Genomic DNA, 20,681 nt, shown 5'->3' on the forward strand with positions numbered 1-20,681 from the left:
CAAGAGAAAACCACTAATTAGCCACAGAAACAAGATGGCCAGATTACAGTTTGCCCAGAAATATTTAAAAGAGCCTGCAAAATTCTAGAAAAAAGGTCTTGTTGGAAGATGAGATCAAGATGAACCTGTATCAGAGTGATGGGAAGAGCAATGTGTGGAGGCATAAAGGAACTGCCTAATATCCAAAGCATACCACCTCATCTGTGGAACATGGTGGTGTGGGTGTTATTGCCTGGGCATGTATGGCTGCCACAGGTACTGGTGCATTTATCTTCATTAATAATGTAACTGCTGATGGCAGTAGCAAAATGAACTCTGAGGTATATAGAAACATCTTTAAATTTAAAACTTTTAAATTTAGACATACAGAGGGGTAACAGACCATTTTGACCCATGAGTCCGTGCCACGCAATTTACATCTAATTAACCTACAACCCTAGTACATTTTGATCAGTGGGAGGAAACCAGAGCCACTGGGGAAAACCCACACAGACATGGAGAGAAAGTACAAACTCCTTACAGACATCGTGGGGTTTGAACCCCGGTTCCGATCACTAGCACTGTAAATATATTGCACTAACCACTACACTGTGGAGGCATGCTACTTGGCAGGCGAACCGACCCCGCTTGTAATCCACACGACGGGGCAGCCGGCCAAAGTGGTGCTGTCGGGGGTTTCCCCTTCTTCTCAGCACCAGGCTCAGAAGCCTGCACTGGGGGACCATGTGACGCCCGAGTGACGTCGACGCCCCCCAGCGCGATTCTCAGCCAGGTCCAGGCTGGGAGTATAAGTCCAGCCCAGCAGCCAGCAATAAACCAGTTTTTCTGCTCACTGAGCTCAACCTGTCTGGTTGTGTGTTCTTTCAGTAGCAGTGTAACTGCCGGTACAACTCCAACTTTCAAAGGTATTGCACTAACTGCTACACCAACCGTGCAAACCCTTATCTGCTCTAGATCGAGCACATGCCTCCAAACCCATTTGACAGCACTTCATCCTACAGCAAGACAATGATCCCAAACATATTGCTAAAACAACAAAGGAGTTTTTCAAAGCTAAAAACTTGAAATTCTTGAATGGCCAAGTCAGTCACCTGATCTAAATCCAAATTAGCATGCCTTCCACATGCTGAAGAGAAAACATAAGGGGACAAGCCCCCGAAACAAGCAGGAGCTAAAGATGGCTGCAATAGAGGCCTGGCAGAGCATCACCAGAGAAGATACTCAGAGCCTGGTGATGTCTATAAATGACAGACTTCAAGCAGTTGTTGCATACAAGGGATATGCAACAAAGTACTAAACATGACTACTTTAATATATATTGCTATGTCCCAAACATTATGGTGCCATGAAATGAGGGGTCTAGGTATAAAAAGTGCTGTGATTTCTATATGATCAAACCAAAATGTATACAAATAACCTTGAATAAAATTTGGAATTTTATTTATTTTATTTTAAAATTTGATTTACTTGCCAGTGGTTATCAGTAATTGTATGTAGGTTCCTTTCAGTCTCGGGGAGGAGATAGATGTAGAATCTGACAAGTGGCCTTGGACTTCTGTGTAAGGTCCAAGGTCTTTGTTCATTGTATTATTTTTAGTCAGTAGAAAGAGCACGTGTTTATGAGGACTGTAGAGAATAATTGACTGCACCCACGATATCTTGTAGGTACCTGTTTCAGGTCTGTGATATGCTACAAACAAAATCAATTCCACTCTGTCAACATCATTGGATAACAGGTAACCAATCTTATCACAGTAGTTCTCACTTTTACTTTTTCAGGTGAAGAACAAATTTGGGAACCGTACATGGAACACAACAGAGAGGGCCTACCGCAGACCTCCACCCCCTAAAATGACAGAATGAGAAGAAGACGAAATGAACTGACCCAGTGTGTAAAAGTAAATGACACAATTTTCTTGCTTATTTTCATTGTGTGATGACATTGTTTAATGGGTTTATTGTATTGTATATGTTGAACGTTTTAATGGGTTTATCGTATTGTATATGTTGAATGTTTAGTGGGTAGGGAGGGGGGTGGGAAGGAGGGAGGGGAGGGGAGAAAATGTCACTGTATATTCAACAGGGAAATGTTTGTGTGTATTTTGGTTGATATGGTTCAGTGTGAAAAATCAAAAAAAAATTTAAAAAAAAGAAACATCAGGGAGGTTTGGAGGTCACGAATTAAAATTTTTATTGGTTAATTTCCTGTCAGCTTAATGTCAATGAAGACAATAAAAGTTTCAATTTTACTGTTCTTGACATGATTGTTTCTAAAAATATCTTATAGTTTACAGAATAACATTGGTTAAAAAAATGCTTATTCCATGTTGCAAATTATGATAGGAATTCCTAGCCAATCAAAATGGAATTAAAGCATCAGGGAACCTCAGGACTCTGTTTCTGGAGTGCAAAGAAGTACAGCAAAAGTGGCGGAAGAGTGAATCACCTCCCATTCTATACAGGGACTTGCTCCTTTCAACTCCTTATGCCAAACACGTGATAGTTTATGAATCCCACATAGTTTTCATTCGTGATTTCATAACTCACAGAACTGGAGTGGAAGGAAGTTATTTTTGACCTCAGAGATTACTAATGAGGAGAATATATTAATGGCCTGATACATATATGATAAGAGAGATACTGTAAGTAATAAGAGATAATTTCTCTTCAACATGCTCAGACAGTTTAGATGGTGGTGGCATATCTCTCTACAATGGTGCAATTTCCTGAAGTGATGGATAGAACATAAAATTGCTTGAGGTTATTAAATTTTACTAATCCAATAGGTGCAAGTTACTAATTTATTTTCTTGCCTGAGAGGTTTTTTTTAAAATATTTGATTTGGTAGCACTTGCTGAGCTTGTTTTCTCTTATTTCCTGAATCTATTAATATTCCTGGATCTAATTTACTGAGACAAACAATGATTCCATCTTGGCCATATTTTTTAGAGAATATCTTCGTGGACTAGTCTATCCCAGAAAGTCACTACTGACTTTGATCATCTTATTTATTCTAATTCATATTTTTCATTGTTGTGTAGTAACAACCAAAATTACCATAAAAGGAAGTAAAACATGAAAATCTGCAGACACTATGGTTGAGGTAAAAACACAATGCTGGAGAAACCTCAGCTAGTCCAACTATGTACTTTATACAGCAAAGATAAAGGAACATAACTAACATTTCAGGCTTGAGCCAGGTATGGAAAGATGACAGTAGATGTCCGAATAAAATAGTAGGAGGGGAGGAGCACGGGTCCTGCAGGCAGGGGGTAATAGGTAGATAAGGGAGGAAAGGCACAGCAGCAAGCAGTGGGGAGGAGGGATGCATGGTGAATAGAAGGGGAAGGGGTGGAGAGCTAAGGGAAAGAAACCAAGGGGAAGGGAAAGGGAAAGGGAGGGAGAATGGAGAGTAGGTTAGTAGAAACAAGAGATGTTGATGCTAACACCATGTGCTTGGAGAGTACCCAGGCAGAAAATCAAGTGTTGTTCCTCCAAGTGATATTACCATAAAAGTAATGGGTTTCTACAGAAATATAGGAACAACAGTGGAGAAATAATTCATATTTTTAAAATATATATCCAATGTGATGGATATATTATATTTTATATAAATATGTTTTAAAGAAGATAGATTTTGGGTGATTAGAGTGTAGGTCACAAACAAACACACACTTCACAAAACAGATCTCATTTAAAATGCAAGAGCTTTGCTCAAGTCAGACAGTCCAGGGTCTGGGAGCCTTACAAAGACAATAAAAACTATTTGGGAAATGCTTTGCTAAGGAACTTCAAAAGCAAGCATAAATGGATCATTGTTTTGAAAGCAACAGATGAACAGACTCAGAAGATTGCACCTGGTGCCGCAATCTGTCTGGTTGCAGTTTGCTATTCTAAGAAGGTCATGTGGTTTTGCAAGCAGAGAGAGAGGAAAAAAAGACCAAACAGGCTTTCTCTACGAGAGGGAGAGAGAGAGAGAGAGAGATAACTGTCTTCAGCAGTGGCTTTTGGAAGCTTCTTGAAACCTCATTTTGAAGACGGGCTGTGAGTTCGGAGTTCAGCCTATTCAAAACTCTTGTGGTCCATACAAGAGGAAATGGCTGGCTAGACTGTTTCTCCTGAAATAAGGGAATTCTGTGGTGACTTGGAAGAAGAGGTTATCATTTGGAAAACCTTGATGGGGCAAGTTTCTTCAGCAAGATAGTGATGGAAGTAAATCAGTTTGTGTGTGTTAAACGAGCAACGAATCACTCTCTGAAACCGACAAGAACCTTCCTGATCGGTAACCATTTAAGACCCAGCACTTGGTGAAAATACATAAACATTAAATTCTGTGCACAGTATAAGAATTGCCTGATACTGGTAATCTTGGAGGAGTGAGAAATGAGATTGGACTGTGAATCAAAGAACTTTCCTGAACATACACATGTGTTTAGAATTAGAAGGGGGTTAAGTCAATATTAATAAGATAAAATTTGATGCTGTTTTTATATTTAAAGAAAATTTAAAGTAACTTTTGTTTAAGTAACTATTTGTCTTGGTGAATTTCTATTACTGCTGGGTTTTGGGGTCCTCTGGGCACGTAACACCAGTATTGGAACTGAAATTTGTGGAAATTGAACATATTTATGATTGAATATTATCCCATCTATAATCATATCAGGGTTTGGTTATAATGTTAAATTGAAGTGGGTATAAAAGATGCTATGGAAGAAGAGCAAGAACCTGTATCCCATTGAAACACAAATTCTCTCCTTCACCTAGGAGCTGCATTGGACCCTTTTTAAAACAGCCAATTAAAAACAATCCTTTCATGTAATATGACGATAACGCTCTACACATTTTCAGTTAAACAGCACTGATTACAAATAATCAGAAAGATTTAAACACCTAATATCAATATAATTTTAGTTTATTACAAAAAGGTACTTAACAAAAATTTTAATCCTTGTATTCAACTCACAGTTCTCAAAGGGAAGAATTGGAAAATTATATTGCCAAACACAACTTGTTTATTGATTACTATTAGATTCATTGTGAATAAATCTTCTCCATGATTAAAGCATAAAAAATGGATTGCTTCAAAGATGATAAATATAAACTGCATGATTAGTCAGAAGAAAATAAATCTATGAGTTTATGATTAATAAATTGGCTTTTTTCATAATATTTAAATTTGTAAATGATCAAGATTTGAATTTTGAATAGATCAAATATTTTGGCACCTGATTTTACTTTGACATTTTTAACTTTCAATTTGAAGTTACTGTTATTGTTATAAAAGATTATGAAATTTCAAGCCTCGCCAGATCTAAAATTTATGATAAAGCAAATAGATTATTTTCATGCAATATTTTGGAAAATCTATAATTCAATCCATATTTTTTGGTAATAGATCATATGTGAGTATTTCAAGACTGGAATCGGGATCACAGGTAAGCCCTGCATAAATGATGGAAGAAATGCATATGAAGATAGAGAGATGGAATGATGAAGCACATGAGAGAGGGAGGAGGAGAAGGAGGGAGAGATTTATCCAATGTAAATTAATTTTATTGGAGACGACAAAAATATATGCTTTAAATAGCTCAGTTTAAAATTCCAGAGTAAATACATTTGCCATGAAAGATGAATTAATTGAAGTGGATTGTTTATTGTCACGTGTAGCAAGATACAGTGAAAAGCTTTGTTCGTGCGCTATCCAGGTAAGTCACATTTAAGTAAAATAGGCAGTGCAAAATAAAAGTGCATAGTGTTACAAAGAAAAGATTCAGTTAAAACAATGCAAGGGCAGCATTATTTTACTAATGAGAGGCTTGTTTTACAGTCTAAAAACAGCATTGAAGAAATTGTCCTTGAATATGCTAGTGGATGTTTACAACACGTATCTGCTGTTAAGGGGTAGCAGGGAAGAGAGTTTGACTAAATTGGGATGGATCTTTTAATATGTTGGTTGCTTCCTTGAGGTAGAAGGAAGCGTAGATGGAGTTAATGGAGGGGAATTGGTTTGCATCATGGTCTGAGCCGCATTCTCATTTCCTCACAGTTTCCTCTGGTTTCTGTACCAAGCTCTGATACAACTAGACAAGATATTTGCTATGGAGTATCTAGAAAAATTGGTAAAATTCATTGGGGACATGCTGAATTTTTTTAGATTTCTGAGGAAGTAGAGGCATTGGTGTGGTTTCCTGGCAGTAGCATCAATATGGTTGAACCAGGACAGATTGTTAGCGATATTTACATCTAAAAACTTACATCTACCACTCCATCGCAGCACAATTGTTACAGATGGGGCATATGCTCCAACTTGCTTCCTGAAGGTTGTACATGTTACTCCATCATATTATGAAGCTCTAAATGTATTCACGTAGAATACATTTCCCCTCTGGTAAGAAAATGTACATGCCAGAGTACTTATGGATCTCATTACCTTGAACAGCCATTCTCAATGTTCCCCCTGGGGGCCATAGCACATTTAAGTAAAAGCTTTGTTATCTTTTCACCCATGTAACATAAATTAGATTCAGTGTGTAATAAATAGATGACACATTTTTCTTGTTTATTTTCCTTTGTGTGAAGATATTGTTTTATGGTTTTATTGTATTGTAAATGTTGAATATTTATGGATTTTGAAGGGGGGTGGGTAGAGGGGAGGGAGGGAAAGGGGAAAAAAAGGGGAGAAAAGGCCACTGCGTAAATTTAATGAGAAATGTTTGTACATATTTTGGTTGATATGGTTCATAGTGTGAAAAATAAAAAAATATATAAAAAAAAGAATATTTATAACTTCACTTTCTTTCCCTCTTTAAAATCATCCTTAAAATTTTACCCTTTTATGTTTTTTATGTAGTCGGTAGGAGAGAAGTATGGAAGAAACCAAAACTTGACTGCTACACAGGGAAGGAGGCTCATAAACATCGAGCAGAATCTTGAGAGGAACATCGTCAAGAAAAAAGTTGAGAATGGCTGACCTTGGAGAATGTTGACTCTAAATACTGATCTTTTAATGCTCTGCCTTAAATTATAGCTAGAGCTCAATTGGCATAAATAGCAAAATATGGTAATCAGGTAATATATTGAGGTGGATTGGCTGTCTTGTATACATCCCAGCCCTAGAAGCTAGGAAATTAAGGGAACGGGGAGAAAATGTATGGCCGAGGATTTTACCAGAATATCTTTTATATCCTGCCACTGACAATTCATCTAGGTCAATTTACATCTAATAATAATGATCATTTAGTTTATTCAAATACGGAGCAGTTATTTTGCTTAGAAATGCTGAATGGAATAGTTCACGTCAACAATTCTGGGTTTGTTTAACTATTCTCTTTATGTAGGATACAGAAATGAAGTTTTTCCATTCCCAATCCAGCAGCTCGGATCTTAAACATCCAGCCAAGATATGCTAACATATTCAAAATTTCTGATTGATGTAGCTCAACTGCTCACTGGGAAAACTTACTAAGCCATAAGAAATATGTGTCAATTGGTTCTTGTGAATCTTTGTCACAATGAGTTCAAGCACAAGTGATTTTATTTTTTGATACAATTCATTCATGTACTTCTGAAAAAAGATGAAAAATGTTAAATTAAATGTTGGTGAATTAGTGAATTCAGTGAAAATAAAATAGAATATTCTGAATGGGATAAGTGAAACTGGCTTTAAGGAGAAAGCTTCCATTGAAGCTTTCAATAACTTGCATTTCAGTCCTTAATGTAGGAAAATGTTGTAAGCCGTCTCTTGAAATCATTATCATGTGGCAAACCACGCCACTCCATTATCAAACCAGCGTCCGTAGTTGCAGACCCCCACAGGATCAGGAGTTCCTGATGGCTGGGGGGAAAAAAGAACTCTGGGAGGAATGTGACTTCAGAGGTTGGGTGATTGTGATAGCGCGCCAACTGTAATTATTTAGACTCTGAAGGTTCCATTAAACAGTTCTGTTGATTCAGTTCACAGACAACCTTTGTTGTGCTTTATTCATTGCACCACTTGCTACAATAATTTATAAATCAACCATGAACCAAAGAGAGGTATATTAAATTGTTGACTAAAAGCTTAGTTGAAGGGTGAAATTTTAAAGAGGGAAAGAAAGTAAAGTTGTAAATATTCTTTTTTTAATATATTTTTTAATTTCACACTGTGAACCATATCAACCAAAATATGTACAAACATTTCTCATTAAATTTACACAGTGGTCTTTTCTCCCCTTTTTTACCCCCCTTTCCCTCCCTCCCCTCTACCCAGCCCCCTCCAAAACCCATAAATATTCAACATTTACAATACAATAAAACCATAAAATAATATCTTCACACAAAGGAAAATAAACAAGAAAAATGTGTCATCTATTTATTACATTCCGAATCTAGTCGTTTTGTCTTCTTATCATTTTCATTTTCATTTTAGGGGATGGAGGTCGTAGGCAAGCCCTCTCTGATATGTTCCATGTATGGTTCCCAAATTTGTTCAAACATTGTGACTTTATTTTTTAAATTATATGTTTTTTTTTCCCAATGGAATACATTTATTCATTTCCATGTACCATTGCTGTATACTCATGCTCTCTTCCATTTTCCAAGTTGACATTATACATTTTTTTGCTATCACTAAGGCTATCATAATGAATTGTTTTTGCACTTTATCCAATTTGAGGCCTAATTCTCTACTTCTTATGTTACTTAAAAGAAATATCTCTGGTTTTTTTGGTATGTTATTTTTTGTAATTTTATTTAGTATCTGATTTAATTCTTCCCAAAACGTATTTACTTTCGTACATGCCCAAGTTGCATGGAGTGTTGTTCCCATTTTCTTCTTACAGCGAAAACATCTATCCGATAATGTTGAATCCCATTAAAAAAAATTTTTTTGAGTAATATATACCCTGTGTAACCAATTTATCCTTTAAATAAGCTTTCAATTGATGATATGCAAACATTGTACCATGAGTTATTCCATATTTGTATTTCAACTGTTTAAATGTTAATAAATTATTTCCCCCCCAAAAAAAATTTTCTATTATTTTGATTCTTTTCTCTCCCATTCTCTAAAGGAAAGGTTGTCTATTGTAAAAGGGATTAGTGGATTTTGCGTCGATAGTAATTTTGGTATTTGATAATTCATTTTTTTCCTTTCTAAGTGGATCTTCTTCCATGTATTAAGTAAATGATGCAGTACTGGTGAGTTTTTATATTGCACCAGCTTTTCATCCCATTTATAAAGTATATGTTCTGGTACCTTTTCCCCTATTTTATCTAGTTCAATCTTAGTCCAGTCTGGTATTTTCCCTTGTCTGGTAAAAATCTGATAAATACCTTAATTGTGTATCTATAATAATTTCTAAAATTTGGTAACTGCAAACCACCTTGATTATACCTCTCTGCTAATTTATCTAATGCTACCCTCGGTTTCCTCCCTTTCCACAAGAATTTCCTTATTCCCTTTAGTTCCTTAAAGAATTTTTCTGTTACAGGAATTGGCAATGTTTGAAATAAGTATTGTATCCTTGGGAACACGTTCGTTTTAATGCCGTTTACCCTCCCTATCAACGTTAGTGGTAATTCTTTCCAATGTTCAAAGTCTTCCTGCAATTTCTTTATTAGTGGCTGATAATTTAGTTTGTACAAGTTATTATCTAACCTGATCCCTAGGTATCGGATTACTTGTGCTTGCCATTTAAATGGTGATTCTTTTTTAAATTCTGTATTGTCTGCGTTACTCATTGGCATCACTTCATTTTTATTTGCGTTGATCTTGTACCCCGATATTTCTCCATATTCCTTCAATTTCTTATGTAATTCTTTTACTGAAAGCTCTGGTTCTGTTAGGTATACTATGATGTCATCTGCAAATAAGCTGATTTTATACTCCTTCTCCTTTATTTTTATTCCTTTTCTTTTCTTTTCTATTCTTATCAGTTCTGCCGAAGGTTCTATTGCTAAGCCGAACAATGAGGGGGGATAGTGGACATCCCTGCCTAGTTGACCTAATTAATTTAAAGTGATTCAATACATATCCATTTACTGTTACCTTCGCCAATGGTCCATTATACAATGCTTTAATCCAAGTCATATATTTTTCTGGTAGATTGAACTCCTGTCATACTTTAAATAAGTAGTTCCACTCTACTCTGTCAAAGGCTTTTGCTGCATCTAAAGCAACAGCCACTGTTGGTTTCTTATTTCCTAGAACTGCATGGATTAACCATAACCATATAACCATTTACGGAGCGGAAACAGGCCACGTTGGCCTTTCGAGTCCGCACCAGTTCACTGATTTTGTGCGCCCTCTTCAGGCATTGGTCCCGGTAGATCTTCATTCAATAACGATGGACGAATTATCAGATTAATAAGTTTGCAGACATTGTCCACTGTTCATCTTTTCTTAATAAATCCAGTTTGATCTTGTTTTACGATTTTAGGAACACAATCGGCCAATCTGTTTCTAATAATTTTGCTATTATCTTATAGTCTGAGTTAAGTAGAGATATTGGTCTATATAAAGCTGGTCTTAATGGATCCTTCCCCGTCTTTGGTATTACTGTAATTATTGCTGTCTTACATGAATTTGGCAAGTTTTGTGCTTCTTCTATCTGGTTCATTCCTCCCAGGAGAGGAGGAATTAATAACTCTTTAAATGTTTTATAGAATTCTATTGGAAATCCATCCTCTCCTGGTGTTTTATTGTTTCGCATCTTTTTTAATATATCCTGTATTTTCTCTATTTCAAATGGTTTTATTAGTTTGTTTTGTTCCTCTTCTTGCAATTTCGGCAATTCAATTTAGCTAAAAATTCCTCTATTTTGTCATCTTTCCCCTCGCTTTCAGTTTCATACAATTGTTCATAAAATTCCTTAAAATTTTCATTACTCTCTGTTGGATTTTATGTAATAGTTTGTCCTTTTTCCTTGATGCCAGTATAATTCTTTTAGCTCATTCTGTTTAAATTTGCTAGGCTAATATTTTGTGTTTTTTTCTCCCCGTTCGTAATACTTTTGCTGTGTTTTCATTATGTTCTTCTCCCCCTGGTACGTTTGTAATGTTTCGTATTTTATTTTTTTGTCTGCCAATTCTCTCCTTTTTGTGATATCATCCCTTTTTACTAATTCCTTTTCTGTACTTACTATCTCCCTTTCCAACTGCTCTATTTCCTGATTCTAACCCTTTTTCATCTTAGTCACATAACTTATTATCTGCCCTCTAATGAAGGCTTTCATTGCACCCCATAATATAAATTTGTCTTTCACTGATCCTGTGTTTATTTCAAAATATGTTTTAATTTGGTGTTCAATAAACTCACTATATTCCTGTCTTTTAAGTAGCATGGAGTTGCTACTATATGTTCTTGGTGGGATTTCTTACAGTTCTATTGCTAATAACAGGGGTGAATGATCTGATAGTAGTCTAGCTTTATGCTCAGTTTTCCTGACTCTCCCTTGAATATGGGCTGACAACAAAAACATATCAATCCTTGAGTAAGTTTTGTGCCTACTCAAATATTATGAAAATTCCTTCTCTCTTGGGTGTTGCCTCCCCCATATATCCATAAGTTTCATTTCCTGCATTGATTTAACCATAAATTTGACTACTTTATTCTTTTTACTTGTCTTTTGTCCAGTTTTATCTAACATGGGGTCCAAATTAAGGTTAAAACCCCCTCCTATCAATATATTTCCTTGTGTGTCTGCAATCTTCAAAAAAAATCCTGCATAAACTTTTGATCCTCCTCATTAGGCACATATATATTGAGCAAATTCCAAAATTCTGAGTATATCTGACACTTTATCATTACATACCTCCCTACCGGATCTATTATTTCCTCCTCTATTTTGACTGATACATTTTTGTTAAGTAGTATGGCTACACCTCTAGCCTTTGAATTATAGGATGCTGCCGTTACGTGTCCTACCCAGTCTCTCTTTAATTTTTATGTTCCGCTTCAGTTAGATGAGTTTCCTGTACAAATGCTATATCTATTTTTTCCTTCTTCAATAAATTTAGTAGCCTCTTCCTTTTAATTTGGTTATGTATTTGATTAATGTTCATAGTCATATAGTTCAACATGGCCATCTTATATCTTGCATACACCTCTTCTCCACCTCCATCCCCCTTTTCCCCATTTTCATCTCTTAGTTTTCTCTTATTACACTTAATGTACGACAACACATTTAAAACAAAGTATCCCCGCAGTTCATACATCCACTAATACCTTAACCCCAAAAGATCCCCCCCTCTCTGAGTTGCCCCATATAAGTTATAAAAATTCTTAAGGAAAAAAATTCTAGAGCACATGGCAAAAACAGCTGAAGACAGTAATAATGGGGTAAAGGGAGTATAATTTGTGCAAGAGCTTAGTTAGATGTGCTAGACGCTCTTGGAGGCTTGTAAAGCTGAAAAAAGTTTTTAAAAACCTATTGGAAGATAGAAAATAGATTTATACAGAACAATCACAATATATTCCAACATTTTTAACATTTATGATGTTGTCCAGAAGTTTTGACATTAGAGAACTATCAGTTAACTTGCACATAGCATACAAAGCAATGAGATCATGAATCAGTAATCTGCAGTAACAACTTTGATGGCATCTTACATTTTAGTTTGGAATCTAAGAATGACTGTCTCTCGAAAATTCTACCATTTGAACACATTTCCATCAATAAACATAGAACAATACCCAAAGTCACTGCTGCAAATTTCAGATCAGCCTTCCTGAAAGTAAATCTGTGAAAAGCATCTGGTCTGGATGGAGTGTTACGAGCCCAAAAGACCCCAAAACCCAGCAGCAATAGATATTCACCAAGACAAATCGTTACTTAAACAAATGTTGCTTTTAATTATCTTTAAACGTGAAAATAGAAACAAATTTTATTAACTTGCTTAACCTAACTTAACCCCCTTCTAATTCTTAGCACATGTGTGTGTAATGTGTACATAAGTTCAGAAAAGTTCTTTGGTTCACAGTCCAATCTCACTTCTTATTCCTCCAAGTTCACTGGCTGCAGGCAATTCTTATACTTTGCACAGAATTTAACATCTATAAAGTTCAACAGGCTTTGGTGCTTGAAAGGTAAATGGTTACCACTCAGGAAGATTCTTGTTGGTTTTCAGAGAGAGATAGGTGTTGTTCCAGGACATCCACAAATGAGGAACTCCCATCAGTCACCTCAGTGTCTTGCTGACGAAACTTGCCCCATCATGGTTCTCCAGATGATAACCTCTTTCTTTTAGGTCACCACAGAGTTCCTTTCTGTTTCCCTTATTCCAAGTGAAACATTAGACAGCCAGTCTTCTCCTCTTGCATGAACTACAAGGGCTGACTTGGCCATCTTCCAAACTGGAGCTTCTGTTTCAGTTCCAGCAACTTCTGCTGCTCGACACTGCTGTCCCTCTTTGAGACTGAGACAGCCACTATGTCGCCTCTGTTGGATAATAGTCCATTTATTCCACAACATCAGTCCAATTAACACCACTTGTGAAATCTCCATAGGCATTCTTCAAAGTTTCTGTAAAGTCACTGTGGACAAGAAGTCTCCAGTATTTCAAATAAGATTTGTTTTAAAGTGTTTGTATGTAACCTACTTTAACCTTTCCCAATTTATATCCAAAAGGTATTTCTATATACTCTGTCACAGGAGTCACTGGTTGTGTCCTGAGAACATGAGTCAATCAGCTGGTGAGTGTATTAATGGGCATTTTTTTTAATATCTCTTCCTGCTACAAGAATGAAGTTCCCACCTTATTAAGGTGCCTACCTGGCCCGAAAGAAAAGATAGACAACATGTCTCAACGATTATCACCCAGTGGCTCTGACATCAATTATTATGAAGTGCTTCACGAGGTTGGTATTGGCACACATCAACTCCAGCTACCAGCCCACCTGGATCCACTACAATCTTCCTGTCATTGCAATAGATGATCTTTCTGACCCTTTACAACCAAGAAAGCACACCAGGGATTCTACTTTGTTAGAAGCCCAAATAAATTTAGCATGTTCCTAAGGACTCTTACCATCTTTAACAGGTGTACTATTAAATGCTTGATCTAGACTCCAAGAAACTGCAGAGTTGTAAACACAGCTCAGGCCATCATAGAACCAACCTCATCTCCATCGACTCTTCCTACAACTCTCATGTCTCAAGAGAGCTTCTAAAATATTAAAGGCCTCATCCCATCCTGGTTATAGTCTCTTCTTCCCCCCTTCCATCGGGCAGAACGTGAACCTCTAGATTAAAGCACTATTTCTTTCCTAATGTTATCTGACACTTGAATGGATCTCACACTGGTAGAAGATGCCTTTGCACTGTCTTTTATAAAGTCTTTTCCTTGCACAAGGTTTTTGTATTTTCTCCATGACTATTTGTATTTTTACCATTTGACTATTGAGGGGCAAAACAATACTTCGGTGAGAATGCTGTGCACATGCAAGCATAGAGAAGGTCTGGACCTCCATCTTCAATGTCAATGTAGAATATGTGGTAGGTATATTTTGTCCAGAAATCCCAGCCTCAGTCATTATTGAATAAACTACTGTAAAAATCTAATCACTGTGTACAAATATTAATTGAAAATGAAGTTATCCAGTTGCACATTTTATATCCCATTGTAAGGTATTCTGGATAGAGTGAGAAATTTTTGAAATACAATTTTGAATTGAATTGTTAATTTGACACCCATACCAAAATACAGTAAAAAGTTATGCTTTATGTGCTATCCAGGCGATTCAACTTGCACAGCAGATAGTTCAATAATACCAAATAAACAAATAATTTTAAGGACCAAAGAAAAGGTACAAGGACTGCCTAAAGAAATCTCTTGGTGCCTGCCACATTGACCACCGCCAGTGGGCTGGTAACGCCTCAAACCGTGCATCTTGGCGCCTCACAGTTTGGCGGGCAGCAGCCTCCTTTGAAGAAGACCGCAGAGCCCACCTCACTGACAAAAGGCAAAGGAGGAAAAACCCAACACCCAACCCCAACCAACCAATTTTCCCTTGCAACCGCTGCAATCGTGTCTGCCTGTCCCGCATCGGACTGGTCAGCCACAAACGAGCCTGCAGCTGACGTGGACTTTTTACCCCCTCCATAAATCTTCGTCCGCGAAGCCAAGCCAAAGAAAGATTGTTAGAATATAGACTCACTGTCCTTAAAATTATTTGTTTATTTGGTATTATTGAACTATCTGCTGTGCAAGTTGAATCGCCTGGATAGCACATAAAGCATAACTTTTTACTGTATTTTGGTATGGGTGTCAAATTAACAATTCAATTCAAAATTGTATTTCAAAAATTTCTCACTCTATCCAGAATACCTTACAATGGGATATAAAATGTGCAACTGGATAACTTCATTTTCAATTAATATTTGTACACAGTGATTAGATTTTTACAGTAGTTTATTCAATAATGACTGAGGCTGGGATTTCTGGACAAAATATACCTACCACATATTCTACATTGACATTGAAGATGGAGGTCCAGACCTTCTCTATGCTTGCATGTGCACAGCATTCTCACCGAAGTATTGTTTTGCCCCTCAAACCCTTCGATAATCCATTTCCCTACATTTCTATCTCAGGCTCTTATTTTAAGAATATGTGAAGAACATCATGATCTCAGAACTTAAATTTGAAAGGACAAGATGTTCTGATAGCTTGATCAGAATCTAAACTGAATTCTCAAACCAAAAGTTAAAAAAAATATTTTTGTTCGCCTGGAAAATGAAGCCAACATTAATTCTGAGCAGCAGCAAATGGCTGAAAGTTGGCCATCTCGTTTTCCTTTCCTCCACCCCCCTTTCTATGCTTCCCCTGAAAAACCTCAGATTCATCACTGATGATCTGTTGTATGCTTTGGCAGTCCTCGATTACCAATAGGGGCTGATTATGGAATTGTATCAATCAGCAACAATACTTTTGGTAGAGATGAAGCCCAGCGTATCCATGAGCATAGCCTTCCTGATGAGCTGACTAAACTACCTGCGGTGTTTAGAGGCTCTAGCTTTGTTGGGATGGGACAAGTTTATGCAGCGACTGGGATGAGAAGGAGAAAAGTAAAGTTGGGGGTGGAGGAGTTGGATTGGAGGCGAGCAACTTCTTTCCTGAACTGCGCTGTGAGGCATTGATCGTGGCAGAGGGACGGGGAGGGGCAAGGCGTCACCGTCACTTTATAATGGGATTGGCAACACAAGGCGGCTACTCCGATTCGGAGTCGGGCTCTCGGAGCGCTTTCTGAGATGGCGGCTGGAGAGAAGTGGCTTCTTACCTGCCTGTCTTTGTTTTTCCTCAAGGGATGGACTTTAGCTTTTAATTTGGATACCAAAAATGTCATTAAGAAAATTGGAGACCGGTCCAGTTTGTTTGGGTTTTCCCTGGCCATGCACCGGCAGCTAACACCGTGGGATGAAATAATGTGAGTATCTGTGCATTTTGTTTCGACGGAGGAGGGTACGGGGGGGGGGGGGGGTGGTTGGTTTGGGGGGGTGGTTGGTTTGGGGGGATTAGGGGTGGGGGTATGGGGGTAGGGGTAGAGGGGTGGGGGGTAGGGGTAGAGGGGGATGGGGGTATGGGGTATATGGGAGTGGGGAATATGGGTGGTGGGGGGTGTAGGGGTAGGGGTGGGGGGGGTGTAGGGGTAGGGGTGGGGGGTGTAGGGGTAGGGGTGGGGGGGGTGTAGGGGTAGGGGTGGGGGGGGTGTAGGGGTAGGGGTGGGGGGGGTGTAGGGGTAGGGGGTGGGGGGGTAGGGGTGGGGGGGGTGTAGGGGTAGGGGTGGGGGGGGGGTGTAGGGGTAGGGGTGGGGGGGGTGTAGGGGTAGGGGTGTAGGAGTAGGGGGGGTGAGACATGTGCAAGTGTGAATTGCGGGCTTGGGGTCCAAGCCGAGACAACTTCGTCCCCTTTTGAGTGAAGTCGGTGCCTGCCCGAATGTGCGCAGGGTTTCCCCAGCAAGGGGGCAGCAAGAAGTTTCCGTCAGGGGCCGCAGTACCTGTTAGCAGAGGACCTCCACCGTCGGCCGTCCGGCTCTCACGCTGCCCCTCGTGTCGGGACCACCGAACTTTCTAATCTTTAGCCATAAGAGGGCTCGGGTTCTCGTTCGGATTGAAGAGTGCAGCAGTGAGCCCCGCTTCGCTGAAAGAAGGCGAGGCGATCATTGGCGTTGCAGGGCAGCTGCCCCCCCCCCCCCACCCCCCTCCCTCGCCATGGCGTCCCCAAGGGCCTGCTGACTGAATCTTCCCAAGTTTGCACAGGGGCTGGAACGACCCCCAACCCTTGTCTTCGGTGAAAGGGGCCGAGAAACTTCAGCCTCAAGTGCCTCTGTTCCTTTGCAGCGCCGGGACCCTCGGCGCAAACTTTTCCAAGTCGTTTGCACGCCCCGCTGCCAGTCTGGGCGGCGTCGGCACAAAACCTGCCCGACTTGGCTTGCGAACGCGATGGCTTGAGGAGGTGTGTGTGTGGGGGGGTGGGGGTGGGGGTAGAGACGGAGGTTGCGGCCGCTGGGCGGGCGAGGGAGTTCAGCGCGCGCCCCGCCCGGGCGGGCCGGCCGGCCGAACCTGGTTGCCATGGAGCTGCGTCGTGACGTCACTCCCCGGCCATGCCAGAACGGCCTTCGGTCGGGCGCATCGACCGAGCGGCTCTTGGAGAAATAAAAGCTGCTCGGTGCCTTGTCATTGAGGACCCTGAGACGACAAGTGCAAAGGGCGAGGAATGACGTCGCTTTCTGACGATTAGACCTGATGCATTCTGTTTGCATCTCCAAGAAATCATTTTTGTGTGATTTGAAATGTATAAATAAAGGGAGACGAAGAGTTAGAACTTGGAGCAGAAACAGGACCTTTGGCCTGCGAACAAGAATTCTAAATCAAGCGAAAAACTGACTGCACCCAAAAGGTATCCGCCATCCCTACTCATGTCATGTGCCAGAATTTCCAGCCATTACTACACCACCAGACACACCTTTTCCTTCTTTTCCCCTCTCGGCCTTCCGACGGGATCGCTTCCTCTGTGATTCCCCCCCCCCCCCTTCCCCTGTGGCTGCAGGAGGTGCCACACTTGTGCACTCATTCCCCCCCCTTCCCCTGTGGCTGCAGGAGGTGCCACACTTGTGCACTCATTTCCCCCCCCCCTTCCCCTGTGGCTGCAGGAGGTGCCACACTTGTGTACCCCTTCCCCTGTGGCAGCAGGAGGTGCCACACTTGTGTACTCATTTCCCCCCCCCTCCCTTTTCCCCTGTGGCTGCAGGAGGTGCCACACTTGTGCACTCATTCCCCCCCCTTCCCCTGTGGCTGCAGGAGGTGCCACACTTGTGCACTCATTCCCCCCCCCCCTTCCCCTGTGGCTGCAGGAGGTGCCACACTTGTGTACCCCTTTCCCTGTGGCTGCAGGAGGTGCCACACTTGTATACCCCTTTCCCTGTGGCTGCAGGAGGTGCCACACTTGTGTACCCCTTTCCCTGTGGCTGCAGGAGGTGCCACACTTGTGTACCCCTTTCCCTGTGGCTGCAGGAGGTGCCACACTTGTGTACCCCTTTCCCTGTGGCTGCAGGAGGTGCCACACTTGTGTACCCCTTTCCCTGTGGCTGCAGGAGGTGCCACACTTGTGCACTCATTTACCCCTCCCCCCTTCCCCTGTGGCTGCAGGAGGTGCCACATTTGTGTACCCCTTCCCCTGTGGCTGCAGGAGGTGCCACACTTGTGCACTCATTTCCCCCCCCTTCCCCTGTGGCTGCAGGAGGTGCCACACTTGTGTACCCCTTCCCCTGTGGCTGCAGGAGGTGCCACACTTGTGCACTCATTTCCCCCCCCTTCCCCTGTGGCTGCAGGAGGTGCCACACTTGTGTACCCCTTTCCCTGTGGCTGCAGGAGGTGCCACACTTGTGTACCCCTTTCCCTGTGGCTGCAGGAGGTGCCACACTTGTGTACCCCTTTCCCTGTGGCTGCAGGAGGTGCCACACTTGTGCACTCATTTACCCCTCCCCCCTTCCCCTGTGGCTGCAGGAGGTGCCACACTTGTGCACTCATTTACCCCTCCCCCCTTCCCCTGTGGCTGCAGGAGGTGCCACACTTGTGTACTCATTCCCCCCCCTCCCTTTTCCCCTGTGGCTGCAGGAGGTGCCACATTTGTGTACCCCTTCCCCTGTGGCTGCAGGAGGTGCCACACTTGTGCACTCATTTCCCCCCCCTTCCCCTGTGGCTGCAGGAGGTGCCACACTTGTGTACCCCTTCCCCTGTGGCTGCAGGAGGTGCCACACTTGTGTACCCCTTCCCCTGTGGCTGCAGGAGGTGCCACACTTGTGTACCCCTTCCCCTGTGGCTGCAGGAGGTGCCACACTTGTGTACCCCTTCCCCTGTGGCTGCAGGAGGTGCCACACTTGTGCACTCATTTCCCCCCCCCCTTCCCCTGTGGCTGCAGGAGGTGCCACACTTGTATACCCCTTTCCCTGTGGCTGCAGGAGGTGCCACATTTGTGCACTCATTCCTCCCTCACCACGGTCCAGGGGCCCCAACAGGCCTTTCAAGTGAGGCAACACTTCACTCGTGCATCCAAAGGTTTGATGGACTGCATCTGCTGCTCCCTTTGTGGCCTTCTTTCTACATTGGAGAGACTGGTTGCAGATTGGCAGATCACTTTTTGATGAGCACCTTCTCAAAGACCAACCATTACAATTCTCAGTCACACACCCCTGCTCACATGGTCTTGTGTACTATCCCACCCTGACCACCTGCTGATTGGAGGAACAACACTTTAATTTCTGTCTGTGCACAATCTAGCCAGATGGCATTAATATCGACTTCTCTGCTTTCTGCTAACCAGCTCCCCTTTTCATTCCCCTCCCCCCTTTCCAAGTTTTTTTTAAGATCTCTCCCTTCCCCCTCCACCCACCTAGCCATCCCTACTCTTTCCCCCTCCCCCACATTGCTGCTGTCCCCTCCCTTGCGTTTCCACCTATCTCCTGCCTTTGCCTCCTCCTCTTTTTATTCCCCCCCACCCCCATCCTTTTTGGACACATATCTTGATGAAGGACTCAAACCGGAAATGTCGGTTATGCATTTTTACCTTTGCTACATAAAGAACACTGTTTAACCAGCTGAGTTTCTCCAGCATTCTGTGTTTGTACCTTAACCACGATGCCTGTGATTTAATCCATATTAATGAGTCTATAGAAGCCTTAGAGCACTACCATTGTATCATGCAGTTTAGATCGCTAAAAGATTGTCGTGAAAGACTTGGAAGTGCCAGTGAGCAACAATCCAAGGTGTTGTTGAAGGATCTATAACCTAACATGGGTTGAATACACTATGGGCTAAAGTGGAGGATGTAAGCCAAAGCACAAGTTTGGATGGTAGGATAAGGACATGCCAAGAGACAGTGATGGAGAAGATTGGCTGAAGGATATAATTCTGTGACTGTCAGGTTGTTAGTTGACTTGTCTGAAATATAGCTCTTCCGTTTGGGCTCAAGCTCCCAGATATTTCTGAGGAGGACCACCCTTATTTCGATATGATGCCTTTATTGTCATTAAGACCAGAATGTAAAACAGTACACAGTAATTAATGAGTTAACATTTCACCCAAACCAAAATGCTACCTACATATCACAAGATTACACAAAAATAGTCACAGTTACATTTTCATAGACTTAGAATTTAAAAAGCCTAGTAGCTCCAAGTGAAGAACTGCTACACAGTTCATGTG

General features: G+C 41.0%; 1 protein-coding gene and 2 long non-coding RNA genes across 5 annotated transcripts in view; 2 read left to right on the forward strand and 1 right to left on the reverse strand.

Annotated features, from left to right (window-relative positions):
• LOC138762177 (uncharacterized) overlaps nt 1-17,153 on the reverse strand; it is a 31,762-nt gene extending 14,609 nt beyond the window's left edge. Inside the window, exon 1 of the long non-coding RNA XR_011356803.1 lies at nt 16,976-17,153. This is a non-coding gene — a long non-coding RNA (uncharacterized lncRNA). The remainder of the gene's footprint in view (nt 1-16,975) is intronic.
• Nucleotides 1,786-8,941, forward strand: LOC138762178 (uncharacterized). The gene is made up of 3 exons (XR_011356804.1): nt 1,786-1,898; nt 5,396-5,435; nt 6,851-8,941. It is a non-coding gene; the product is annotated as an uncharacterized lncRNA (long non-coding RNA).
• Nucleotides 16,156-20,681, forward strand: part of LOC138762176 (integrin alpha-6-like) — a 99,276-nt gene continuing 94,750 nt past the window's right edge. For 2 of the 3 annotated variants that reach the window (XM_069935734.1, XM_069935735.1), the window contains exon 1: nt 16,156-16,405. In XM_069935734.1, coding sequence (XP_069791835.1) covers nt 16,230-16,405 — 176 coding nt within the window. In that variant the 5' untranslated portion in view covers nt 16,156-16,229. Of the gene's footprint in view, nt 16,406-17,587; nt 17,878-20,681 lie in introns of those variants that run through there. The other variant, XM_069935736.1, reaches the window with a different exon arrangement.

Source organism: Narcine bancroftii, chromosome 4 (genome assembly GCF_036971445.1).
Source record: "Narcine bancroftii isolate sNarBan1 chromosome 4, sNarBan1.hap1, whole genome shotgun sequence".
NCBI classification, from domain to species: domain Eukaryota; kingdom Metazoa; phylum Chordata; class Chondrichthyes; order Torpediniformes; family Narcinidae; genus Narcine; species Narcine bancroftii.